This window comes from Diceros bicornis, chromosome 6 (assembly GCF_020826845.1).
Source record: "Diceros bicornis minor isolate mBicDic1 chromosome 6, mDicBic1.mat.cur, whole genome shotgun sequence".
Lineage (NCBI taxonomy): Eukaryota > Metazoa > Chordata > Mammalia > Perissodactyla > Rhinocerotidae > Diceros > Diceros bicornis.
The window spans coordinates 33,882,601-33,905,998 of record NC_080745.1 but is presented as its reverse complement, the minus strand read 5'-3'; the positions used below and the strand labels follow the sequence as shown (position 1 = coordinate 33,905,998).

Sequence of the window (23,398 nt, the reverse complement as noted above, 5' to 3'; positions counted from 1 at the left end):
ATAAAAGAGAAAAGCAACTTGTTACATTCAAGGAAATCCCCAAAAGGCTATCAACAGATTTTTCAGCAAAAACTTTGCAGCCAGAATGGAAAAGCATGATATATTCAGAATGCTGAAAGAAAAAAAAATTGACAACCATGAAAACTATACCAGCAAAGTTATCCTTCAGCATTGAAGAAGAGTTTTCTGACAAGCAAAAGCTGAAGGAGTTCAACACTAGACCAATCTTACAAGAAATCTTAAAGGTAACTCCTTAAATTGAAACAAAAAGACATTAATTAGTAAGAAGAAAACATATCAAAATATAAATCTCAATGGTAAAGGTAAATATATAGTTAAATTCAGAATAATCTTATAATGGTGGTGGGTAAATCACTTCTAACTCTAGTATGAAGGTTAAAAGAAAAAAGTATCAAAAATAACTAAAACTACAATAATTTGTAAATAGATAAACAATGTAAAAAGATGTAAACTGTGATATCAAAAACATAAACTGTGGAAGGAGCATACAAACGTAGAGCTTTTGTAATACGTTTGAAGTTATCAGCTTAAAATACACACTTACAGATATAAGATGTTTTATCTTTGCCCCATAGACTATTCTTCGCTCCTTTATCAAATATTAATTCACCATATACGTGGGGATTTATTTCTGGGATCTCCATTCTGTTCCACTGGTCTATGTGTCTATTTTTATGCTGATATCATACTGTTTTGATTAATATAGCTTTGTAGTATAGTTTGAAATCAGGAAGTGGGATGCCTTTGGTTTTGCTCTTCTTTCTCAGGATTGCTTTGGCTATTCAGGGTCTTTTGTAGTTCCATACATATTTTAGGATTTTTTTTTTTAATTTCTGTGAAAAATACATTTGGAATTTTGATAGTTATTGTACTGAATCTATAGACAGCTCTGGGTAGTATGGACATTTTAAAAATATTAATTCTTCTGATCCATGAACACGAGATATCTTTCCATTTGTCTGTGTCTTCAATTTCTTTCATCAAAGTCTTGTAGTTTTAATCATACAGATCTTTCATCACTTCCTTGGTTAAATTTATTCCTAAGGATTTTATCGTTTTTGATGCCATTGTGAATGGGATAGTTATCTTTATTTCTTTTTCATATAATTTGATATTAGTGTATAGAAATAACAAATTTCTGTATGTTCATTTTATTTCTTGCAATTTTACTGAATTCATTGATTAGTTGCAACAGTTTTTTGATTGAGTCTTTCAGATTTTCTTTATATAGGATCATATCATCTGCAAATAACAATTTTACTTCTTCCTTTCCTATATGGATGCCTTTTATTTCTTTGTCTTGCCTAATTGCTCTAGCTAGAACTTCCTGTACTATGTTGAAAAAGAGTCTTGAGAGTGGGCACCATTGTATTGATCCTGATCTTAGAGAAAATAGTTCAACCTTTCACCACTGAGTATGATATTAGCTGTGGGTTTGTCATATATGGCCTTTCTTATGTTGAGGTATGTTCCTTCTATACCAATTTGTTGAGGGCTTTTACCATGAAAAGACGTTGTATTTTGTCAAATTCAGAGAATTTACATAACTCAATATCAAAAAAAAACAAACAACCCAATTAAAAAACGGGCAGAAGATCTGACTAGACATTTTTCCAAAGAAGACATACAGATGGCCATCAGGTACATGAAAAAGTGCTCAACATCACCAATCATCAGGGAAATGCAAAACAAAATCACAATGAGACATCACCTCATACCTGTTAGAATGGCTATTATCAAGAAAATAAGAGATATCAAGTGTTGGTGAGGCCATGGAGAAAAGAAAATCCTTTTGCACTGTTGGTGGGAATGTAAATTGGTTCAGCCACTATGTAAAATAGTATGGAGGTCCCTCAAGAAATTAAAAATAGAACTACTGTATGAGACAGCAATTCCATTTCTGGGTATATATCCAAAGAAAATGAAAACAAGATGTCAAGAAGATGTCTGCTCTCCATGCTTATTGCAGCATTCTTCACAATAAGCAATATATGGAAACAACCTAAGTGTCTATCAATGGATAAACGGATAAAAAAGATGTGATACACATACATACACGTGCACACACAAACACACACCATGGAATACTATTCAGCCATGAGAAAGTAGAACATCCTGCAGTATGGGACTACATGGATGGACCTTGGAGGCATTATGCTAAGTGAAGTAAGTCAGACAAAGAAAGACAGATGCCGTATGATATCACTTATACGTGGAATCTAAAAAAGCAGAACTCATAAAAACAGTGAGTAGTGTGCTGGTAACTAGAGGCTAGGGAGTAGAGAAATCGGGGAGATGTTTAAGAGTAAAAATCTGCAACTAGTAGTAAAATAAGTTCTGGAGATCTAATGCACAGCATAGTGATTACAGTCAACAATACTGTATTACAAACTTCAAAGCTGCTAAGAGACTACATCTGAACTGCTTTCATTAAAAAAGAAATAATAATTATGTGACACGATAGAGGTGTAAGCTAATACTATGGTGGTAATCATACTGCAATATATAAATGTATCAAATCAATCCATTGTACATCCTAAACTTACACAAAGTTATATGTCAATTATATCTCAATTTTAAAAAGACACATGTAATAAACAGTAATAAGAATGAAAAAAATTGTGAGTTGTATGATACATTTAAAATTTTTATTTTATTTAAAAAAAAGAGACAAATAAAATTATTAATGAGAGGAGACATTACACTTGATACCACACAAATGCAAAGGATTAAAAGAGACTACTATGAACAATTATATGGCACAAACAGAACAACCTAGAAGATATGAATAAATTTCTAGAAACATACAACCTACCAAGACTGAAGAAATAGAAAATCTGAACAGACTAATTACCAGTAAGGAGACTGAATCACTAACGAAAAACCTCCCAACAAAAAAAGTCCAGGACCAGATGGCTTCACTGGTGAATTCTACCAAACATGTAGGAATTAATACAAATCCTTCTCAAACTCTTCCAAAAATAAAACAGAATAAAACACTTCTAAACTCATTTTACAAGGCCAGCATTACTCTAATACCAAAACCATACAAGGACACTACAAGAAAAGAAAATTATGGGCTAATATCCCTGATGAACACAGATGTCAAATCCTCAAAAAAATAAAATATTAACAAAGTGAATTCAACAGTACACCAATAAGATCATATACTATGATCTAGTGGGATTCCAGGGATGAAAAGATGGTTCAACATCCACAAATCAATGTGGTATATACTACATTAAGTAAATAAAGGATAAAAATCATACAATCATCTCATTGGATGCAGAAAAAGCATCTGACAAGAATCAACATCCTTTCATGACAAAAACTCTCAACAAACTGGGTATAGAGGGAACGTACCTCAACATAATAAAGGCCTTTTATGACAAGATCACAGCTAACATCATGCTCAATGGTGAAAAGCTGAAAGCTTTTTCTCTAAGATCAGGAACAAGACAACGATGTCCTCTCCTGCCACGTTTATTCAATATAGTACTGGAAGATCTAGCCAGAGCAATTTGACAAGAAAAAGAAATAAAAGGCATCCAAATCAGAAAGGAAGAAGTAAAATTGATACTATTTGCAGATGACATGATATTAAATATAGAAAACCATAAAGACGCCAACAAAAACTACTAAAACTAATCAATGAATTCAGTAAAGTTGCAGGAAACAAAATCAATATGCAAATATCAGTTGCATTTCTATATACTAACAACAAAATATCATGAACAGAAATTATGAAAATCCCATTACAACAGCATCAAAAAGAATAAAATCTTTAAGAATATATTTACCCAAGGAGATGAAACATCTGTACTTTGAAAATGATAAAATATTGATTAAAAATTTTGAAGATGACAAAAATAAATGGAAAAATATTCCTTGCTCATGGATTGGAGGAATTAATTTTTTTTTTTGAGGAAGATTGGCCGTGAGCTAACATCTGTTGCCAATCTTCCTCTTTTTCTTTTTTCTCCCCAAAGCCCCAGTGCATAGTTGTATAACCTAGTCATGAGTCCTTCTAGTTCCTCTATGTGAGATGCCGCCTCAGCATGGCTCAATGAGCAGTGAGTAGGTCCGCGCCCAGGATCTGACCCAGCAAACTCCAGGCCACTGAAATGGAACACGTGAACTTAACCACTGTGCCATTAGGCTGGCCCCAGGAATTAATATTTTTAAAATGTTCATACTACCCAAAGTGATCTACAGAGTCAAAGCAATCCCTATCACAGTTCCAATGGTATTTTTCACAGAAATAGAAAAAGCAATCCTAAAATATGTATGGAACCATAAAAGACCCCAAATAGCCAAAGCAATCTTAAGAAAGAACAAAGCTGGAGGCATCACACTTTCTGAGTTCAAACTATATTACCAAGTTATAGTAATCACAACAGTATGGTATTGGCATAAAAACAGAGACATAGATCAATGGAACAGAACAGAGATCCCAGAAATAAACCCATGCATATATAGTCAACTAATTCATGACAAAAGAGCCAAGAGTATACAATGGAAAAAGGATAGTCTCTTCAAAAGATGGCGCTGGGATAACTGGAAAGCCTCATGCAAAAGAATGAAACTGGACCGCTATGTTACACAATACACAAAAATTAACTCCAAATGGATTCAAGACTTGAACATATCCCCTGAAATCATAAAATTCCTAGAAGAAAACATAGGCAGTAAGCTCCTTTCATTAGTCTTGGCAATGATTTTTTTGGATTTGACACCAAAAGCAAAGGCAATAAAAGCAAAAATCAACAAGTGGGACTATACCAAATTAAAAAGCTTCTGCACAGCAAGGGAAACCATCAGCAAAATGGAAAGGTCAACCTACGGAATAGCAGAAAATATCTGCAAACCCTATATTGGATAAAGCCTTACTATTCAAAATATATAAAGAACCCATACAACTTAATAGGCAAAAAAACCAAACAACCCAATTAAAAAACGGGCAGAGGACCTGAATAGACATTTTCCCAAAAAAGACATCCAAATGGCCAACAGGTATATGAAAAGGTGCTCAAAATCACTAATCATTAGGGAAATGCACATCAAAACCACAATGAGATATCACCATCTCACACCTGTTAGAATGGTTATCATCAAAAAAAGAAGAGGTAACAAGTGTAGGCAAGGATGTGGAGAAAAGAGAACCCTTTTGCACTATTGGTAGGAATATATATTGGTTAGGCAATATGGAAAATTATGGAGGCTCCTCAAGAAATTAAAAACAGAACTACCATATGATCCAGCAATCCCCTTCTGGGTATATATCCAAAGGAAATGAAATCAGTATCTCAAAGGGATATCTATACTCCCATATCCATAGCAGCATTACCCACAATAGTTAAGGTATGGAAACAACCTAAGTGTCCATCATGGAATCTCAAGGGACTCCAAAAAGCCAAAACAATTTTGAAAAATAGCAACAAAGTTGGAGGACTCCCACATCCTAATTTCAAAACTTACTACAAAGCTATAGTCATCAAAAGAACGTGGTACCGGCATAAATACAGACATATAGACCAATGGAATAGAGAGCCTAGAAATAAACCCTCACATATATGGTTAAACGATTTTTGTCAAGGGTGTCACAATCATTCAACAGAGAAAATACAGCTTTTTTAACAAATTGTGCTGGGAAAATTGAATATCCACATGCAAAATAATGAACCTGGACCCTTATCTAACTCCATGTTCAAATATTAACTCAAAATGGATTATAGGGCCAGCCCCATGGCTTAGCAGTTAAGTGTGTGCACTCCGCTGCTGGCGGTCCAGGTTCAGATCCTGGGTGGCACCAACGCACCACTTCTCCAGCCATGCTGAGGCCACGTCCCACATACAGCAACTAGAAGGATGTGCAGCTATGACATACAACTATCTACTGGGGCTTTGGGGCAAAAAAAATAAATAAATAAAAATTTTTAAAAAAATGGATTATAGACCAAAATGAAAGATCTAAAACTAAAAAACTCTTAGAAAAAAATAAGACAAAATCTTCATGACATTGGAATTGGCAATGTTTTCTTGAATATGACACCAAAGGCTCAAGTAACGAAGGGAAAAAAAAGATGAAGTGAACTTCATGACATTTTAAAAATTTTGTGCATCAAAAGATAATGTCAACAGGGCCAGCCCTGGTGGCCTAGTGGTTAAAGATCAGCGCATTCTGCTTTGGCGGCCTGGGGTTTGGTTCCCGAACCATACCACTTGTCTGTCAGTAGCCATGCTGTGGGGGTGGTTCACATAAAAAAAAAAGAAGAGGAAGATTGGCAACAGATGTTAGCTCAGGGCGAATTTTCCTCAGCAAAAAACAACAAAAAAGGTTAACATGGTAAATTTTATGTTATATGTATTTTACCACAATAAAAAATAATTGGAAGAAAAAGAAGAGAGAGTCCAGAGGAGTAGGTGAAGAACTAATGAGAAAAAATATGAAAGAGCAGTTAAAACATATGGAAGACAGATTCTGAGGATCCAGCATACATTTAACAGAGTTCCAAAAGAAATGACAGTGAAGAAATATTGAAGCAATGTGTGAGAATTTTCCAGAATTGAGGACTTGAAGTTTCAGAAAGGACAATGAAATTAAAAATAAAAATATAAAAAATGAAACAAAATAAAATAAGAGAGAAGTATGCATAAACTAACAATAACATGCCATGAAGTAAGTGATATGAGTGTCCTAATTCTTTGCACCTGAGAATTTTGTTTAATTAAAATAAAACACACAAAATAATGAGGCTATGCATGGGAATAATAAACAGTAAATTTAGGACACTGGTTTACCTCTGAAGAGGAAGAGAGAAAAATAGGATTGAGGAGAGTATACAGTAATGTATTTTTTAATATTCATTTCATTTCTTCTTTAAAAGAAACCAAAGCAAATATAGCAGAATATTAAAACTTGACAAAAACGAGTGTTGGATGCATGTATGTTCATTATAGTAGTCTCTATTTTTTTTCTCTGCATATTTGAAACACTACATAAAATGAATCCAATGATATTCTTCATGGAAATAGAACAAAGAATACTAAAATTCAGATGGGGCAGAAAAAGACCCCAAATAGCTAAAGCAATTCTGAGAAAAAAGAACAAAGCTAGGGGCTTCACAATCTCTGACTTCAAAATATACTACAAAGCTATAATAATTAAAACAGCACAGTATGGAGCCAGCCCGGTGGCGTAGTGGTAGAGTTCGCACACCGCACTTCAGCGGCCCAGGGTTCGCAGGTTCGGATCCCAGGCGTAGACCTATGTACCGCTTATCAAGCCATGCTGTGGCAGCGTCCCATATAAAATAGAGGAAGATGGGCTCAGATGCTAGCCAAGGGCCAATCTTCCTCAGCAAAAAAAAAGAGGACTGGCAACCGATGTTAGCTCAGGGCTGATCTTCCTCACACACAAAAAAAACAACCCAGCATGGTATTGGTACAAAAACAGACACACAGATCAATGGAAAAGAACTGAAAGCCCAGAAATAAAACCACACATCAACGGACAGCTGATCTTCGACAAAGGAGCTAAGAGCATACAGTGGAGAAAGGAAAGTCTTCGATAAATGGTCCTGGGAAAGCTGGACAGCCACATGCAAAAGAATAAAAGTAGACCATTTTCTTTCACCATACACAAAAATTAACTCAAAATGTATCAAAGACTTGAAGGTAAGACCTGAAACTAGAAAACTCCTAGAAGAAAATATAGGCAGTAGTACACTCTTTGACATCAGTCATAGAGGGATCTTTTTGAATTCCACGTCCACTTGGACAAGGGAAACAAAAGAAAAAATAAACAAGTGGGACTTCATCAGACTAAAGAGCTTCTGCAAGGCAAAGGAAACCAGGATCAAAATGAAAAGATAACCCACCTGCTGAGAGAAAATATTTGCAAATCATATACCTCACACGAGATTAATCTCCATAGTATATAAAGAACTCACACAACAGAACAACAAAAAAACAAAAACAACCTGATCAAAAAATGGGTAGAGGATATGAACATTTTTCTGAGGAAAATATACAGAAGGCTAAAAGGCACATGAAAAGATGTTCAATATCACTAATCATCAGGGAAATGCAAATCAAAACTACACTAAGATATCACCTCACACCCGTTAGAATGGCTATAATCACCAAAACAAAAAACAACAATTGCTGGAGAGGATGTGGAGAAAAGGGAACCCTCATTCACTGCTGGTGGGAATGCAAACTGGTGCAGGCACCATGGAAAACAGTATGGAGACTCCTCAAAAAATTAAAAATAGAAATGCCTTATGATCTAACTGTCTCACTTCTGGGTATTTATCCAAAGAATCTGAAAACAACAATCCAAAGAGGCTTATGTACCCCTATGTTCATTGCAGCATCATTCACTATAGCCAAGATGAGGAAGCAACGTAAGTGTCCCTTGACTGATGATTGGATAAAGAAGATGTAGTGTATATATACAATGGAATACTACTCAGCCATAAAGAAAGACAAAATCATCTCATTTGCAACAACATGGATGGACCTGGAGGGTATTATGTTAAGTGAAATAAGCCAGACAGAGAAAGACAAACACTGTATGATTTCACTCATATATGGAAGATAAACTAACACACGGACAGAGAGAACAGTTTGGTGGTCACCAGGGGGAAAGAGGTTGGGTGTTGGGCACAAGGGGTGAAAGGACGCATTTATATGGTGACTGACAAACAATAATGTACAACTAAAATTTCACAATGTTATAAACTATTATGACATCAATAAAAAAATAAATAAATGAAACGAAATAAAATAAAAGAGAGAAGTATGCACAAACTAACAATAGCGTGCCATGAACCAAGTGATATGAGTGTCCTAACTCTCTGCACCTGAGAATTTTTTTTGTTAATTAAAATAAAATAAAACACACAAAATAATGAGGCCATGCATGGGAATAATAAATAGTAAATTCAGAATACTGGTTTGCCTCTGAAGAGGAGGAGAGAAAAATGGTATTGAGGAGAGTATACAGCAATGTATTTTTTAATATTCATTTCATTTCTTCTTTTAAAAAAACCCAAAGCAAATACAGCAGACTGTTAAAACTTGACAAAAACCAGTGTTGAGTGCATGTATGTTCATTATAGTAGTCTCTATTTTTTTCCTCTGCATATTTGAAATATTACATAAAAATCAAGAGAACATAAAAGTACAAAAGCAAAAATTTTAAATGAAAAGTGAGGATGTCAGAGACAACATGTAGAGACTGGAGCAGTTTGATATTTGTAGGGAAAGACTGCAAAGTAGCTAGAAAAAAAATGCATGATAAAAAATGCAGTTTGTTATTTAATTAAAGATAGAAGAATCTTTAATATGTCTATGTAGATTATGTAAAAGGATGAAGAGACAAACAGTAACTGAGAAAACAGGATAGATAAAGAATAAGTGTTGAAACAGGTTCTTGGGGAGACAGGCTGACCTGTGAAATGGTTATCCTTGAACAGGGGAAACATAGCTCTTCCAATGAGACTTTAGTGAAAGAAATAAGAATCATTTCAGACATGGATTAGCAAGGTTTTATACTATTGGAGTTACAAATTAAGTAAATTACACTGATAGCTTTAATTTTTTCTGTTAAGTATAAAATATGGTCATCTGTTGAGCAGAAAGCGACAGTAAAAAATGGAAGTTTCAAAAATAAATGTTTATTTGGGTCCTTTTAGCTTTACCTTGTAAAATGGAAAGGTTGATTGTAATTGAAACTGCTGGCACAAGGTAAATTTCAACTTTCCTCAGATTCACTCAGGGCAAAAGATTAAACAAACATATCATTGTGGAAACACTGGGATAGTTGACAATTAGCTTGTAATACATAAGTTTTGTTCAAATTCACCTCAATCAGAAATGGATTTGGGAACTGAGAAGACATATTTAATAACTTCAACCAAACAGACAAACAGAAAATCCAAATTTCTCTAAGGAACTCTTCTCGCAAATATATACCACACATACACGACACAGACATAACTCAAATTACCTTGTTAGATTGACTAGCTATATTTTAGCAAGCAAAGGCAATTCCTTGAATTTTAACATTAACATACAAAATGTCTACGAAATTCACTCTTTTGACTTTTCATCATTCGTGTCTGCTGAATTCAACTGCCCAATATCATAGGCATTATATAGCGGAACTGAAACTTTTCAGAGGTAGACCTACATAACAGCATGTTGTGTTAAAGATATAAAATGCCAAATTCATTTAAAGTTTCTGCTGTCCTCAAAATTAGTTGATTTTCTGGAAATATTTACATATTTCCAAAACAATTTTATTTTGCCTTTACAACTTGGCATCATAGACCAGTAATACCACAAATACTCAACATATATGAGAACATTTAGTATCAGAAAGATTCAGAAAGCAAGAATCACCTTAGGTAGCTGAATTGAAAAAGATACATATATATGCTAATCCTGATTACCTAGATCCTTTTCTCTACCTCCATAAATTTCACATTCCAAGAGCACACTTGCCTCAGAACATGACGAAAAACAGCAAAGAGATGAATAACTTCAAAGTGAATATGAGCTATCTGAAATACATGATAAAAGAGACTCAACTGTATTACTCTCATTTAGGATTAACTATAGTTCTGATTAATTTATAAGATTGTGTTCCATACTTTTCTGTCTCTGAATCCAGAACGTTTCTTCTTCTTCTCTTCTGGACAAGGCTCAAGACAAATATCTGCAGCCTTTTTTTCATGGTTATGAACTTCCCCTTCATCTTTATTCTTCCCTTTATCACCAAGTTCACTCTTTAGGTTGTTTACAGATGGTGGAGCTTCTGCAAGGGCCCTGGATATGCAAAAAAAGAAATCTGTATTAATCAAGAAGGTCCATCATATTAACCAAGTAAAGATTTTCAGATACAGCCTAACAGGAGCAATAGCAACGAAAATTTGTGAAAAGTTCTACATGAAGAGGTTCCTCAAAAAATTAAAAATAGGGTTACCATATGATCCAGCAATCTCACTTCTGGTTATATATCCAAAAGAACTCAAAGCAAGGTCATGAAGAAATTTTTGCACACTCATATTAATAGCAGCATTATTCACAATAGCTAAAACGTGGAAGCAACCCAAATGTCCATCAATAGATGAGTGGATAAAGAAAATGTGGTATATACAGAGAATAGAATAATATTCAGCCTTAAAAATAAAAGACATGACACCAAAAGCACAGGCAACAAAAGCAAAAATAGACAAGCAGGATTATGTGAAACTAAAAAGCTTCAGCGTAGCAAGGACACAATCAACAACAAAAGAAGGCAACCTACAGAATGGGAGAATATATTTGCAAATCATATATTTACAAAGGGTTAATATTTAAAATGTATAAGGAACTCTTACAACCCAACAGCAAAAAAAAAACAAATAACCTGATTAAAAAATGGACCGGGGCCGGCCCGGTGGCGCAAGCGGTTGGGTGCGCGCGCTCCGCTGCGGCGGCCCGGGGTTCGCTGGTTCGGGTCCCGGGCGCGCACCGACGCACTGCTTGGCAAGCCATGCTGTGGCGGCGTCCCATGTAAAGTGGAGGAAGATGGGGACAGACGTTGGCCCAGGGCCGTCTTCCTCAGCAAAAAAAGAGGAGGATTGGCGGATGTTAGCACAGGGCTGATCTCCTCACAAAAAAAAAAAAAAAAATGGACCAAGGAACTGAATAGACATTTCTTCAAAGATACACAAATGGCCAACATGTATATGAAAAGGTGCTCAACATCAAAAATCACCAGGGAAATGCAAATCAAATGTCAATGAGATATCACCTCACACCTGGTAGGGTGGCTTTTATCAAAAAAAAAAAAAGATAACAAGTAGGTGAGGATGTGGACAAAAGGGATCCCCGGTACACTGTAATTGAGAATGTAAATTGATAATGCCACTATGGTAAACAGCAGGAAGGATCCTCAAAAAACTAACAATAGAACTACCATATGATGCAGCAATCCCACTTCTGGGTATATATCCAAAGGAATTGAAATAAGGATCTCACAGAGGTATCTATCCTCTCATGTTCACTGCAGCATTATTCACAGTAACCAAGACATGGAAGCAACCTAAATGTCTATCAATGGACAAAGAGTTAAAGAAAATGTGGTGTGTGTGTATATATATATATACATACACACACACAATGGAATATTATTCAGCATTAAAAATGATGGAAATCCTGCTATTTGCAACAACACAGATGAACCTATAGGACATTATGCTAAGTGAAATAAGCGAGACACAGAAGGACAAATACTACATTATACCCCTTATATGACAAATATAAAACAAACTCATAGAGGTAGAGAATGGAATAGTGGTTTCCAGGGGCTATGGGAGGGGGAAATGGAGAATTATTAGTCAAAGGGTACAAAGTTTCAGTTATACAAGATAATAAGTCCTACAGATCTACTGTACAGCATAGTGCCCATAGTTAATACTGTATTGTATACTTAAAAATTTGTTAAGAGGGCAGGTCTTATGTTAAGTGCTTTATCACAAAAATCCCCCTAATAATAATAAATAAGAGGGCAGGAGGAAACTTTTGGAGGTGATGTAGAGGTTTATGGCATAGACTGTGGTTATGATTCATGGGTGTAGACTTATCTCCAACTCATCAAGTTGTATGCATTAATTATGTACAGCTTTTGTATGTCAAAAAAATTATTTATTTTTTTTTTTTTATTTATTTTTTTGTGAGGAAGATCAGCCCTGTGCTAACATATGCCAATCCTCCTCTTTTTTTTTGCTGAGGAAGACTGGCCCTGGGCTAACATCCATGCCCATCTTCCTCCACTTTATATGGGATGCCGCAACAGCATGGCTTGCCAAGTGGTGCGTCAGTGCGCACCCAGGATCCGAACCAGCGAACCCCGGGCTGCTGCAGCAGACCGCCCGCACTTAACCGCTTGCGCCACGAGGCCAGCCGGCCAAAAAAATTTTTTTTAAAAAGGAAACTCTGAGAGAAACAAAAAAGGAAAGGAAATTCTGTCACAGGCACAGATGTTAGCTCAGGGCAAACCTTCCTTAACCAAAAAGAGGAAGATTGGCAACAGATGTTAGCTCAGGGCAAATCTTCCTCAGCAAAAAAAAAAAGCTTAGGATGGTAAATTTTATGGGTAATAAACATAAACAATAAAATAAATAAATAAAATAAAATAAATAAAAACAATAAAAAAATTCACTGAAAGAAGAAACATGGGCCGAGAAGAATCAAAAAAATATATTCAAATAAAAACTTGTACATGAAAAAAAAATTCTACATGAAGACAACTGATCTGATGGGCTTTCCAGGTTCATTCAATTATAAACAGCAAGAAAAAACTGAATGCTCAGTAGAAGCCCCTGGCTGATTAGAAATTGAAACTTGACACTCTATTCTCTGAAGATTTTTCCAACTTTCTCATCCAAGGTAATGACTATTCCTTCAAAATCCTACACTATTTAGTGACTGAACCATAACGTAATTTAGTGCTCTATACGGTTATTTATGTTTTCCCAGAATCTATCTTGCTTTTTAACTATGAGGTAGACTCAAATGACATTGTTGTTTTTACAAATCAAAAACTTTCAAATATCAGCAATGTCGTATGGTTCAACCTAATAGAGAAGGTCATTAAGAAGAGAATGGACACTGTATTCTTTTCAAGTATCCAGAGTTCCCAACCCAGTGCAATGTGTCTATGGCTGATTAAGGAACACAAATGGAAGCCTTCATCTATGTTGACCAGAAAAGGGGTTGGAAAAAGTACACTGGGATTAAGATACCACAACATGAGAAAGATTTTGATGTATTCCTTTCACATGACTATGCAGAGAAGATTTAAACAAATAGTTTTTATTTCATTTACTTGCAAATAATATTTTCTAAATACCAACAAAGGCAAAAGATTATTTGAATTTGTAAGCAAGAACAATAATTGATTTTTTAAAGGTTAAAACCTAAAAATAAACAAGTTTTTAGAAAGCAACAATAAACTACCACAGTGACTTAAGCTTTTTTCCAACTTGGTTCAAAAGTGACCTTTTGACTTGAGCTCAAATTTCTTCTAAACTTTGACCAAGTGATAGACTGGATCATTTCACTGCTTTATTTCCCTCTGAAGTCTTGTGTAGCTAAAAGATGATGGACTGGTAAAGTGGAGACCCAAGCTATTCATCCACGAAGAAAAGAGACAGCATTGATTCCATTCATCATTCAAGTGCAGTATGAGCTACACTAGTTACTAAGATGAAAATAAATAAGGCTGTCTCTGTCTTCAAGAAGTTCACAGCCAATAAGGAAAACAGACAAATAAATGGATAAAGGAACATATAAGGACAGAGAAGAGGGTCAGGAAAAGCCCCACAGAAAGGCTAATTCATGAGCTGACTTCTCAAAAACCTAAAGTTCTGGGGCCGGCCCGGTGGCTTAGCGGTTAAGTGCGCGCACTCCACTGCTGGTGGCCTGGGTTCGGATCACGGGCATGCACCGACGCACTGCTCGGCTGGCCATGCTGAGGTGGCGTCCCACATACAGCAACTAGAAGGATCTGCAACTACAACATACAACTATCTACTGGGGCTCTGGGGAGAAAAAGGAGGAGGACTGGCAATAGATGTTAGCTCAGGGCTGGTCTTCCTCAGCAAAAAGAGGAGGATTGGCATGGATGTTAGCTCAGGGCTGATCTTCCTCACACACACAAAAAAAAAACTAAAGTTCTAAAAAAGAAAACTTATAGACATTCAATATCATCTGGTATAACAGAAACTCTCCTAACCACACTGCTTTATTCAGTTCCATTAATTAAACATCATTCATAATTTCTTTTGAAAAACGTACAGGCTGATATCCATGATACTCTGAACGCTGCTCATGTATATCAGATGGGTTAGACCCTATTACATCCATGCAACTTTTACCACCTTAGCAGTTGCATGCTTACAAGAGTCATTTTGTTTTTTACCTATTTTACTCCTGATAGTTGAACGCATTGCGGTAATAATATAATAACATAATGATTAAACATTACAGAACTGATGAAATACAATGATGTACAGAAAGAGGATTTCTGCTTCCAACCACAATAGAGTAGTTGTACTAGACCTGCCTTCCCACAGAGGGGAAAAATAAAGAAAATTAAACAAAATATATGAAAAAATATTTTCAAATATTGCACAATAGACAGCAATTCTCTGAGAAAACTGAGGCCTATAATTGCCTGAAGTTCTGCTTGGAGACATTTTCTAGATCACAAGGAGGATCCCAAGCAAAATACAGTGATCATGCTAAGTTGAGAAGAAAGAGATCAAAGTTTGGAAAGGTTGAGGTGGCTGGACTGGTAAGGAGAAAGACCAGAGAGGAGGAAGTTATACAAAGAAAAGGTCCATGAATCTACGTGGGGTGTCCTTGAGTTAACATTAAGTGGTGCATTTTTAGGATTAAACTATCCAACACTGGGCAAAAAATAATGATCAAGGAGCTGTAAGCCAAATAATTTCCAAAACTCACAAGCCGGAAATGTTCAGGTTGTGACAAATCATTGAACACCCAAGGCATTTAGTGAACACTGTAGAAGGGTCATGTCTTATTAGTAGAGCTAAATTATCTCTAGAACAAAGGATACTCTAAACCATGCTATTAAAAAAAAGGCTTAAAAACAAGCTTTGGAAGATCAAGCAGGTTCTTCAATAAATTAACTGCCTGCCAACATGAAAATCAATACTTGTAAGAGAAAACAACAAAATCCAGACACTCAACAATGTAGAACATTCCCAATGTGGAATATCTAATAAAATAATTATTAGACAGATGTCAGCAAGATGGCGGAACAGGAAGTCTCAGCCTTTGTCCCCCACAGAAACACCAATTTAGCAACAACATAAGATCAAAATATCTTTCTGAGATTTCTCAAATCCAGTTAAGAAGTTGCAGTACATCAGGCAAACACAATGCCAAGACCAGACACATTTTAATGAGTAAGAGAAGCAATTTCACTTTACTCATGTCAGCCCCTCCCCCAAGCAGGCAGAGCTCAGCACTGAGAGAGAATGCCTCAGGTAGCAACTTCTCCCTCAAGGAGGAAAGAGAAGAACGGAATGAGTGTCCAACATTCTGGCTATTCAGAAGGCTGCTCAAGGGACTGGGTTTTGCTCACCACACTTGGAGCACTAATGATGGTTTGCATGCCTGGGGACCACTGAGAACAAAGAAGAACAGGAGGTAGCTTGCCGCAGCAGACACAGTTTGGAGCAGTTGAGAAAAGGTGCACAACTCGAGGCTTCTCCCTCAAGAGAGACAGAAAGAAGTGGAACATATGTCTGGCTTTCTAGCTTTTCAGAGGGCTACCTGAAGGACTAGTATCTGTCTCACCTGACTTGAGGTGCTAATGCGGAGCTGGCATACTTTGGATGCCTGGTGGTGGATAAGAAGAGAGAGTAGGACAGCTTGCTGCTATATACCAGAGAACTTGCAGTGCCAGAGACAAACACCAGAGAGAGCAAGAGATTACAAGCTCCTGAAAAAGAAAATGGCAAGCCTCTCTAATTGAGAAATTGCCCACGCAGACCTGGAGAAGCTGTATCCTCCCCAAGAAAATTTCAGAGGCACCCAGAATCTATAGTCGGGGTGATTACTGAGGGTCTTCGCCTGTATAAAGCTGGTCTATAAAGACTGGTATATGGGCTGATTCTTCAAAAACATGGATCTCAACATAAAGTTACAAGGCACATGAAGAAACAGAGAAATGTGGTCCAAATAAAGGATAAAATAAATCTCCAGAAACTGATCCTAAAGAAACAGAGGAATATTAATTACCTGAAAAAGAATTTAAAATATCCACCATAAAGATGCTCTATAAGCTCAAGAAAACGATGCATTAAAAAATGAGCAATAGGACAGATAAAAACATAAAAAAGAAGCAAAAAGAAATTCTGGAGCTGATGAATACAATCACTGACCTGAAAAATTCACTAGAAGGATTCAACAGCAGACCTGATCAAGCAGAAGAAAGAACTGGCGACCTCAAAGATAGATAATTTGATATTATCCAGTCAGAGGAACAAAGTACAAAAGAAAGTGAAGAAAGCCTAAGAGACTTATGGGACATGGTCAAGAAGACCAATACACCCATTATGGGAGTTTCAGGAGAAAGGAGAGAGAGAAAGGAGTAGAAAGATTATTTAAAGAAATCATGGCCAAAACCCTCAAATCTTGGGAAGTCAATGGACATCTAGACTCAAGAAGCCCAATAGACTCCCAAAAGGAAGAACCCAAGGAAACTCACACTGAGGTACTAACCATCAACTAACCCTCCAGGGAGTTATAATCTTTTTGCTGGTGGAAGGTCTTGTAAAAAAACGCAATATCTGCAAAGTGCAATAAAGTGAAATATGCCTGCAATAAAACGAGCTATGCCTGTATTAAGAAGTGGGGCCTCTGGGAGGTAATCAGGTCATGAGGGAAGAGCCCTCATGAATGGTATCAGTGCCTTTACAAAAGAGGTCTGAGAGAGCTCCCTTGCCCCCTTCTACCAAGTCAGGTTACAGTGAAAAGACAGCCATCAATGAGGAAGCTGACCGTCACCACACATTGAACCTGCCAGTACCAGGATCTTGGACTTCCAAGACTCTAGAACTGTAAGAAACAAATGTTTATTGTTAATAAAACACCCAGTTTATGGTATTTTTGTTATAACAGTCCAAACAGACTAAGACATACATACAATAGAATATTATTTAGTCTTTAAAAAAAAGGAAATTCTGACACATGCTACAATATGGATGAACCTTGAAGACATTATACTAAGTGAAATAAGCAAAACATAAAAGGACAAATATTCTATGATTCCACTTATAGGAGGTAAGTAGAGTAGTCAAATTCATAGAGGCACAAAGTAGAATGGTGGTTACTAGGGGCCAGGGGGGAGGAGGGGGAATTATTGTTTAATGGGTATAGAGTTTCAATTTGGGAAGCTGAAAAAGTTCTGCATATAGAGAGTGATAATAGTTGCACAATGTGAATGGACTTAATATCACTGAAGTGTACACTTAAAATGGTAAATCTCATGTTACATATATTTTACCACAATTAAAAAAAGCAGCAGCCACATAAAAAAATTATTAGACAAAAAAAACCAGGCAGGAAAATGAGACACATAATCAGAAGAAAATCAGTCAATAGAAACAGACTCAGAAAGGATAGAGATGATAGAATAAGTTGAAACAGACTTTAAAAGGATGATTATAAATATGTTAAAGCATTTAAAGGAAAATGAACATGAAAGATAAATGATATTTTTAAAACGGTACTTCTAGAGATTAAAAATACAATGCCTAAAACCTTTTAAAAATCACTAGATAGACTTAGCAGATAAGATACTGCAGAAAAAGAGATCGGTGACCTTGAAGAGACAAGAATAAAAATTTCCAAAACTGAAGCACAGAGAGAAAAACGGCTGTACAAAATTCAAACAGAACCTTGGTGATATGTGGGACAATATCAGATGGTCTAGCATATCTATGAATTGAAGTCCCAGAAAGAATGTGTGTGTTGGGGTGGGGGGTGGGGTTAAGACAGAAAAACTTAATGAATAAATAATGGACAAAAATTGTTCGAATTTCATGAAAACCATAAACTCACAGTCCAAGAAAATTGATAAACCCTAAACAGAATAAATACAAAGCAAATGGCATCAAAACACATCATAATCAAATTGCTGAAAACAAGTGATAAAGAAAATCATAAAAGTAAGCCAAGGAAAAAGATACAGTTCACACATAAGAACAAAGATAAGAATACCATTTGGGCCAGCCCCGTGGCTTGGCGGTTAGGTGCGCGCGCTCCGCTGCTGGCGCCCCGGGTTCGGATCCCGGACGCGCACCGATGCACCGCTTCTCTAGCCATGCTGAGGCCGCGTCCCACATACAGCAACTAGAAGCATGTGCAGCTATGACATACAACTATCTACTGGGGCTTTGAGGGAAAAATAAATAAATAAATAAAATTATTAAAAAAAAAGAATACCATTGACTTTTCATAAAAAAGCTGAAGACGTGATCCAGCAATTCCACTGCTGGTTATATACCCACAAGAAGTGAGAGCAAGGACTTGAAGAGATATTTGTGCCTAAATGTTCATAGTAGCATTATTCACAACAGTCAAAAGGTGGAAACAACCCAAGTATCCATCAGCAGATGCATGGATAAACAAAATGATATATACATACAATAGAAAATTATTCAGCCTTTAAAAGGAAGGAAATTCTGACACATGCTACAACATGGATGAACCCTGAAATTATGCTACGTGAAATAAGCCAGACACAGAAGGACAAATATTGTATTATCCCACTTATATGGGTAATAGAATAGTTAAATTCATAGAGACAGAAAGTAGAATACCAGGGGATGGGAAGAGAAAGGACCGGGGAATTATTGTTTAATGGGCACAGAGTTTCAGTTTGGGATGATGAAAAACTGGAGATGGATGGTGGCAACAGTTGCATAACAATGTTAATGTACTTAATGTCACTTAAAAATGGTTAAAACGGTCAATCTTATGCTATGCATATTTTACCAAAACAGAAAAAATACTGTATAATGTATAATAATAATAGTGAATATTGTATAATGAGAATACTAAAGTGGAAAAAAAAAAAAGCTGAACACAACTGAATGGCAGCCTTAAAGTGCTAGAAAAATTAAAAAGTCAACCTAGAATTCTATATCTGGTGAAAATATCCTTCAAAAGTAAAGGCAAAATAAAGATATTTCCAGACAAAAGCTGACAGGATCCATCCCCAGCAGACAAGCACTCCCAGTAAAGGAAGTACTTTAGGCAGAAGAAGAATGACATTAGATACATGATACAGCCAGTTTGAACCCAGGTATTCAGACTCCAAACCCTGAATCCTTACTACTCACTGTCTCAGTGTGTTCTTTGACATTGAGGACATAAAACTAAAATTGTGACAAATGTTTCTTCTCTAACAGTAATCTAATATGGCTTCTAAGGATCAGATTTAAGTCAACTCATGTTAGTGAATTTAAGTAGTACACCTGGTCTTTACACATACCTAATCGCATAACCTAGAACACATTTATTTTTGTTTGCCAGCAAACATTCCAAATTGTATACTTTGTTATTCACCTATATATTTCAAAACTATCTATAACATCACACATTAAATATACATTTTTTGTTGTTGCTAAGGAAAAGGAATTTTTTTGTTGTTAAGGAAAAGGGATTGGGGATGGGAAAGAGAGATTTTTATTCTTTATTTCTGTTTTAGACGTTTTAGACCAAACATGTGGCTCTTTTGTAATTTAAATTATGAACATTAAAGTTTTACTTTTTAAAAATTAAAATTTATATCATACCCTCTTTTTAAAAGAATGTTAAGTCTCACTTCTTAGGAAAAAATTTTATTTCTGCTCATTTAACAATTCAAAAAGAGAATGGAAAAAAAGACTTAAAAATTAAATGGCAAACCCTATGTCTATAGCCTTTGACAAGATAACTCATTTATTTTAGAGAGTCTTTGCTATTATCTTGATCTCATCATAAGCATGAAAATTTCAACAAGTTTTATTTTTTGTTTTAAAACTTGAGAATAATTGTAGTTCATTTCATTATAACTTCTACATGGCACAGCAAAGACATAAATCTTACAATCTTGGAGCACTAAAATCCTGGTACTTAGTATATTTATGATTTTGAAACACTCATGAAATTATCATCTGTGACAAAAGCATACGCATTAGAAAAATCCTAATATTGAGGATATGCTGACAAGATGTAGATTTTCTGCTTTTGGATGTTTTGGGGTTCAAAAATTACAAATGCTGTACCAAGAAAAATGTGAATGGTTCCTTTACATAACACTCCAAAACCATCTTCTTATTCTTTTCATGGGAGTAATATTACAAAAAGTAGCAAAACACAAATTAAGAAAAATAAAATAATCTAACTTGTTCATCAGCATTTAACCTGAATAGTATAAACAAATTGACTCTGGGGAAGAAAAAGAGTAATAACTTCTTAAACATTCAAACCATCAGACACCTTCTCAGCTTCTTGAAGTACAGTCTGTTGTCTTCTTTGATGTTAGAATAGGCCAAAAGGCAATTCTAAATGCACCTGCGTGGTAATTCCATTGCAGGAAAGCATCCCTGAAGAAACTGCTAAGCATTTACTATTTATTACAGCTAAAGGACAAAAAATGCATTTCCTGCTCCTCCTTTCCTTCTTTCTTGCCTCCTTCTCTTTATCCTTCTCTCTTTGTCCCTCAGTCTAGATCTTTCTCTATCTCTCTCTGTCTCTGTCTCTCTTCCTGTCCATTTTATCTGGAAATTTTTCTAGGCCATCCACTCCTTTCTAAGAGTCCTGTACCCTGATTATCATCTCAAACTAATATTAGTGTCTGTCAGTAGCTTCTCCCCAGTCCAGTTTATCCCACTGTTGTTGCTATATTAACCTCTCTTAAAACTTGTCTATTATTAGTCTCTTGCTTCAAAATCTCTTAGCTCACCACTGCCTAGAGATTAAAATCTCAACGTCTTAGCACAGTATATAAGATCTTTATATCATGACCCCAGTTTTTTAGGGAAAGCCAGTCTTTTCTGCTAATATTCTCTCTCCTTTCTTCACTATCGCTCACCCTCATATTATACCCAATAATAACAGCTAACACTTACTGATGGCTTACTATGTGCCAAGTACTTTTTACATAAGACATTTATTTTTACAATGTGCCAGGCACTGTTCTAAGCATTTAATAAATAATAACTCATTTAATCCTCATAATAACCCTAGGAGATAGGTACATCATTATCCCCATTTTACAGATGAGGAAACCTAAGCACACACACATGCACACACTCATAAGCACACACACTCATACACTGCCGGTGGGAATGGAAAACAATCCAGCACTTCCTCAAAATGTTAAACATAGAGTTACCATATGATCCAGCAACTTCACTTCTAGTTATATACACATGAGAAATGAAAACATATTCTACTCAAAAACTTATACACAAATGTACATACCAACATTACTCATAATAGCCAAAAAAGAGAAATAATCTCAATATCCATTAATAGATAAACGAATAAATAAAATGTGGTATACACTCCATATAATGGAATATCATTTGGCCATAAAAAGGAATGAAGTACTGATTTATGGTACAACATAGATGAACCTTGAAAACATTATGCTAAGTGAATGAAGCCAATCACAAAAAACCATATATTATATGATTCCACCTATATGAAATGTCCAGAAGAGGCAAATCTACAGACAGAAAGTAAATTAGTGGTTGCCTAGGGCTGGGGAGGATGGAGAAAGTGGGAGGTGACTGCTAAGTGGTATGGAGTTTCTTTACGGAGTAATGAAATTTTTCATGAATTAGATAGTGGTGATGGCTACACAACTTTGTGAATATACTCAAAACGACTGAACTGTACATGTAAAAATTCACAACTTTGTGAATATACTCAAAACGACTGAATTATAGTAAATATTGAATATTTACTATAAATTTATTAAATTCGTAAATTTAAAATGTTCAGCAGAAGAGACAGGCAGACTCTCAAGCAGAATATTTCCTATTTGTTGCTTTGATGTGATAGCTGAATGCTTTGAAACACCTTATTTCATAGATAAATATTATCAATGCCAAATAATTTGGGCAAGAAATATTGATACAAATTAAGCCAGAAATCAATTCCTTTTAAATAACAGAGACAACTGGAAAAATAAAAGTACATGCAGGAACACGATGCTCAGATAACACTCACCTCTTCCACAAGAGACCAGTACTTGCAGTTACTGCAGATGCTCCCAGGAAAGCCACCATCATTAGTCGTCGCCTCATCTGGGTGGGCTGTGATCCTCCATGGTACCATCGAGAACTCACAGCCAGTTCTGCCAATGCAGAAAGTGAGTTAAGACGAAACATCCTGTGGACAAAAAGTAGAAATGTTATTCCTAACTAGTGGTAGTGACAGTGATGATAGCGATACTATCCAACATCACCAACAAACACTAAGTACTTACCCACTGGCAGACACTATTCTAAACACTTTGCATGTATTATCCCATTCAATCCTCAGAACAATTGTACGAGAAAAGTACTACTAATAAACCTGATACATCAGTCAAGGTACAATTAGAAGACAAGAGTCTACAGCCATACCACCCTGAATGTGCCCGATCTCGACTGATCTCAGAAGCTAAGCAGGGTTGGGCCTGGTTAGTACCTGGATGGGAGAAGACAAGAAACCTCCTGGTAAGTTGAACAGGGCAAGTTTAATATAAAGCATTATTAATTAAAACAGGGTTCTAAGTACTAAGAGGCAA

General features: G+C 35.8%; 1 protein-coding gene across 2 annotated transcripts in view; it reads right to left on the bottom strand.

Moving 5' to 3' along the window:
- MICU1 (mitochondrial calcium uptake 1) overlaps positions 1–23,398 on the bottom strand; it is a 224,122-nt gene that overhangs the window by 159,343 nt on the left and 41,381 nt on the right. For both annotated transcript variants that reach the window (XM_058543221.1, XM_058543220.1), the window contains exons 2-3: positions 22,837–22,998; positions 10,683–10,857 (exon numbers count right to left, since the gene is read on the bottom strand). In XM_058543221.1, coding sequence (XP_058399204.1) covers positions 10,683–10,857; positions 22,837–22,997 — 336 coding nt within the window. In that variant the 5' untranslated portion in view covers position 22,998. The remainder of the gene's footprint in view (positions 1–10,682; positions 10,858–22,836; positions 22,999–23,398) is intronic.